This window comes from Octopus bimaculoides, chromosome 15 (genome assembly GCF_001194135.2).
Source record: "Octopus bimaculoides isolate UCB-OBI-ISO-001 chromosome 15, ASM119413v2, whole genome shotgun sequence".
In the NCBI taxonomy this organism is placed as follows: Eukaryota; Metazoa; Mollusca; class Cephalopoda; order Octopoda; family Octopodidae; genus Octopus; species Octopus bimaculoides.
This window is the reverse complement of record NC_068995.1, coordinates 27,687,757-27,693,445: the sequence shown is the minus strand read 5'-3', so window position 1 is coordinate 27,693,445 and position 5,689 is coordinate 27,687,757. Positions and strand designations below refer to the sequence as shown.

General features: G+C 34.4%; 1 protein-coding gene across 1 annotated transcript in view; it reads right to left on the bottom strand.

The window, feature by feature from the left end:
* Positions 1–5,689, bottom strand: part of LOC106881660 (nuclear pore complex protein Nup205) — a 331,146-nt gene that overhangs the window by 315,168 nt on the left and 10,289 nt on the right. The window contains exon 2 of the mRNA XM_052973459.1: positions 1,128–1,270. Within this exon, the coding sequence (XP_052829419.1) occupies positions 1,128–1,270 (143 nt within the window). The remainder of the gene's footprint in view (positions 1–1,127; positions 1,271–5,689) is intronic.

Genomic DNA, 5,689 nt, shown 5'->3' with positions numbered 1-5,689 from the left:
GTCGTGGGATTTTTGAGCGAGATCGTTGCCAGTGCCCCTGGACTGGCTCTTGTGTGGGTGGCACATAAAATGCACCATTTTGAACGTGGCCGTTGCCAGTACAGCCTGACTGGCCTTCATGCAGGTGACACGTAAAAGCACCCACTACACTCTCTGAGTGGTTGGCGTTAGGAAGGTCATCCAGCTGTAGAAACTCTGCCAAATCAGATTGGAGCCTGGTGTAGCCATCTGGTTTCACCAGTCCTCAGTCAAATCGTCCAACCCATGCTAGCATGGAAAGCGGACGTTAAACGATGATGATGATGATGATGTAAAAGTGAGAAATACATATTAATCTTCAGTAATGTTACACACCTGTATTAACCTTTGTATTTCACCTGTTAATGAGCTTTTTATAGTGGGGGTTCTGTTATGTAAATGTACTCATTAAATTGCAAAGAGTGCATAGTCAATGGTATACTGACTAGTAAAAGAGTTTTGTAGTTTATTTTCAATGAAAATGTTTGAATGAAATATAGAGAAAGAATAAAATCTTGTACCAATTATATCTATATTTTAATTAACTCAAATTAATGTACCTCATTTTGAAAATCAGCAAAATTGTTGGCAGTTGACATCTAGGATAATTTTAGTAAACAAATCAAACAGGTAAGATACATTAAGAATTTCAATTTTAGAGCTTATCCATAAAGTAATTGTTTTTACACCTGTTAATTAAATTTATTTGCCCATAAAAGTCAAATTGAATCAGAAAGATCAGCTAAAATTACAGAACTCTAAACCACTGATATATAAGCACCCACTGACGAAATTTCAATCCTGTATGTAAAAAATTAACAAAAGTTACAAGCAAATATTGTGGACACCACTTTTGAACCCAATTAATTCAAAATATGTATAAGCTTTTCGTTTGACAGATTAATTTGTATGTTAAGGGGTTAAATTTTTTTTAAAGTAGTAAAGAGAATCTAATCATAAAAATATACATCTGTTTAATATCGTTTTTTTCTCTTCATACAGACATGACACAAAATAATTTACAATATGTAATACACATGACTAAACTGAAATATAAGAATGCACTCACAAAAAATGTTGCAAAAACAAAAAAAATTATTATTACTTACAGGTGCCTTCAAAAGTGAAATAAAATCAGGTTTATGTCGTCTTAACATCACCTCCAAATCGTGAACTGATTCTACTTGTTTCTTTAATAACACTGAATCAACTACATCATAAAGTTCTTTGAAAGGCGTCCACAGTTTAGCACCTGAAAATTTACAACCACAGTTTAAAAAATGTAATCCAATTCATTTATTTCAGCAGTTTCTAAAAATAGAACCTGTATCCAGATCTTAATTATTAACTCTTAATATCCTTTATGAATCCGCATGGTACATCAGTTAGCTAGTGTTGAACCACCAGGAAGCACATAAATAATCACTCGTTTCAATCTGCTTTAAAGGAAGTCAGGAACTCTTTAATGTAACGGGAAAAAACTTTCATCACTTTCTTCTATCATTTATTTAAATTCTGTAACATGCATTTAACAAACTTATGACACTGCTAAATTTAAGCTTTCCTCAACACTTTTTATTTCAAAATGATAGCAACAGTTACTCTTTGACTTTGTATTTCTATATATAAAAAGCTTACATGCATTTTATGGTATATATAAGGCTTTTGGAGTTGAAAATTACAGTGATATATCTACTACTTTCATGTTCTCAAATGACCTGTGTAACTTTGATCTATTGAATTTTTCATAAAATGACTTGGATGAAATTTTGTATGTAGATTATTGATTATGAAATTGAAATTTTTGCAAGTGCAGTTGATGCCAAAATATTCTGAGGGCTTGAAATGAATTTTAATGAGTATTTTTTCCAACTTTTCCAGAGTGCGTCTGATCAGTACGATTGATCATCAAACTACCGTAAAAACCCATGTAATTTATGCACCCGTAAATTTCAGGATAAAAATTATTTAAAATTCACACCCAAAAGTTTGCAGAATTGCCAATATGGCCAGAGGAAAAAGGTTTTCAATTTAGCTTTATTTAGCATAATTTCACTTACATATGATTAGATTTTATTAAATTTTCACAGGAAAAGGTGTTGATAATTCTTATCAACAAAAACAAAGCTGATTAATACACACAAGAGTTGCAATATAAGTTTAATTACCAATAAACATCAGCTTGGGTGACACTTTACTCAACTGACAGAGGAAGGTGACCGATCAAAATGATTATGTAAATAGAATTCTGATTGGTTGAAAGTGTCTTTCTGCCTATTCTTATTGGAACCTTTGATACAGAGTATCGAAATTTTAATGTCTTTCACACTTATAAAATGTCAAGCAAACTTAAAAATTTGTCATTACCGTTTTAGCCAGGAGACCAAACTCATAATTTGGTAACCCACTAAAATAAACATTAAAAATCAAAAAGAGAAAATAAACAGCATTACAAGTTTTACTCGGTATTTATTGAACAAGAGAGATGCAAAATTTAAGAAGCTTATTAGAAGAAACTTATTAGAATATACATGTCTGTGAGGAGACATAAACAAGAATAGCAAAAATATACTATACCAAAAGAACCGGTAATACATACCAGTTCATACAAGTGTTCTATGAAGAGAACATAAGATTGCTGCATAATTCAACATGAATGTGAAACGACATTAAAGATTGTATTAGGTAAATGAAGGTTTCTGTAGGAACACTAAGTCATATTCACTTAGTGAATTTACATGCACAAGAATGAAGTATGATGTCATTAGATGCAGTAAGAGCTGGTGGCAGTGATGAATTTCATTGACCTAGCACAGAGAAAGCAAGCAATAGCCTCCTGGAGGCAAACACAAGCTATACTTCTTAAGCAGAGAAAAACTGATCTATTTGGGGAAATTGCTGGGCTCAATTGCAATAGGTAGAAACTCCAAGCAATATAAAATATGGCTGAGACCATGATTATCAGCATGAACGTCAAACTTCATAAAGCAGTTAACCATTGAATGGTTTTTGTAAATTTATACAGAAAAAGTAAGCATTATACTGCCCAGCATAAATAAAAGTCAACTTCATTATATTTTTTCTGTAAAAACCTATTCTGACATTAAATGAGTCAACTTCTGGTACGAATGAGTCAACATTTGTACATCATTTTTCAACAAAAAAATTCTGGAAACGATCTACTCATGTAATTTATGCACCCGCTAATGTTTATTTTTGTTTTTGCAGAAAAAAGTGTGTAAATTACATGGGGTTTTATGGTAATTTAGAAAACAGAACAAAAGAGAGCAGTCAACTTTGTTTCCACATGTGTTGCTGAAATTCATGTATAGCTGTATATGTTGTTTCTGATAGAAGTATTTCAACTACAGATGCTATTGGAGTAAGGAATCTGAAATGAGGCAACTCGCAATAGCTGAAATAAGGTCCAAAAGTAGGTATGAGCAAGATACTCAATTTTAATGACTACACATGAAATCCACCATACACTTGTTCAAGCATCACAAAATGTACCCAACTTTATAAATAGTGTTAAAGAACTATTTCCATTATTAACCCTACAAACACTGCTGTATTAACTCTTTTGGTACCCTATTTCTGTGTCAATTAATTCTTAAAACAATGAATTTCGCAAAATAACTCTGTCATTTTTCATCTGGGATTCAAACAGAAACACAAAATTTTGATGGAAAGTCTTCATTTAGATTACTTAAAACACGAAATTCATATCATAGAACAAGGAGTCTCACATAAACTGGTATCAAAAGGGTTAATGAGACTTTGATGATATATAAGGGCGGGTATTCTTTTCTGGAATTTACTCCCTGTAATCTACCAAAGTAGGCGATAATAGCATAGAGACTTGCCAAATGAATCCTTCTAAATTGTAGATCTCAATATCTATGACAGAAAGGACACTGATGATCGTGATAAATTCCTTTCAAATTTTCATCAGATTATTTTCAGAAAATGTAGTTCTGATGTAGTTTTACATGCTGATGATGAAAATTGCATTCATTTTTTTCACGAAATTAATAAGGAAGTTATAGGTATTTTAAGTTATGTAATTTTAACCAATTGAAAAGCTCAACTGCCAATGGAGATCAGCACACTCAAAGAAGACAAATCCTCTAAGCTGTCTCTCAACCCATTAGAAATAGCAACCAAACCTTCCATCAACTATACCATAAAGTCTATAAAAAAAAGCAACTAAAAAACAAAAAAACAAAGACATTATATAACATGGTTGGGTACTGAATTTTTCATTCATAATTGGAACATCAATGCATCATGTGGTTCTAAAACCAGTGACACTAAAGATGTTTATTATATATAACCATAAATACACTGTACGTACGAGGTCTGATCAATAAGTATCTGGACTGTTGCCATAGTAACGAAGCTAAAGCACACAGAGTGAAACCACTTGGAACAGATTGACCTTGAACTCTGCTGTGCATGCACACTAAGTTTTAAAATTCTAGATCACTTCTGCTGTTTACAGCAGTGCTTGGAAGGAAAGGCCTGTAGCATGTGATCGCCACATTGACCATGACAGAGAAAGTTGTCATGGCGATACCTGCTCAGAGGCCTACACAAAGTTGCAGAGAAGTGTATGAGTCGCACACACAGGTATGAGTGGTTCAGACATATCAATATTGATGAACATTCTGGAAGACCCATAACCAGCAGAAGTGAGAAAAAACATTGCAGATGTGCATGTAGCCGTGAGGGAAAATCATCAAATCACCATCCGTGACTTATCAGACGGCATGCAGATTAGTTATGGTTCAGTTCAGTCCATTATCACTGAAGATTTGGGTACGAGATGCGTGTCTGCCAAGTTTGTGCCAAAACTGCTTTCAGTTGACCAAAAAGACACTCGGGTTTCAGTGGCACAAGATCTTGATTGTGTCGAGAACAATGAAAACTTTTGAAAATTTTGTGTAGGGCTCTATACCAGGTATCACCAAGCTTTTGGCAAAATTTGATAGAGATTCTCTGCTCAACCTTCTGTCATGGTCAATGCGATGATTACATGCAACACACCTTCCTTCCAAGCACTGCTTTAAACAGCGGAAGTGAGCTAGTATGTTAAAGCTTAGTGCGCATACACAGCAGAGTTCATGGTCAATATGTGCCAAGCAGCTTCACTCTGCATGCTTTAGCTTCATTACTATGGCAAAAGTCCAGATACTTCTTGATCAGATTACAAATTACAAATACATACTCAGCATGTTTCAGAGCAGAATTTGAAATATTAAGTAATATAAAGGGATGCACAAGTGTTTATGCTTACACTAGTGTTTGTTATTTATTTGCAGACACACACAATAATTAATATTACAAACACTGCCCTTGAAACATGCTGAGTATGTCATCATCATTTACATCTGGCATGGGTTGGACGACTTGGTAGGCGTTGGCAAGCCAGAGAACTGTGCCAAACTTTAGTGTTTGCAGTGGCATGATTTCTATGATTTCCTAATGCCAACCACTTCAGAGAAGGTACTGGATGTTTGTGCCTGCCCCAGTTGAAATGAAAAGAGAGACAGAGTGAGAGAGACATAGGGAGAGAGAGAGACAGGGGGAGTGAGAGACAGAGGGAGGGAGGGAGAGAGAGACAGGGAGAGAGACAGGGAGAGAGACAGAAGGGGGAGAGAGAGAGAGA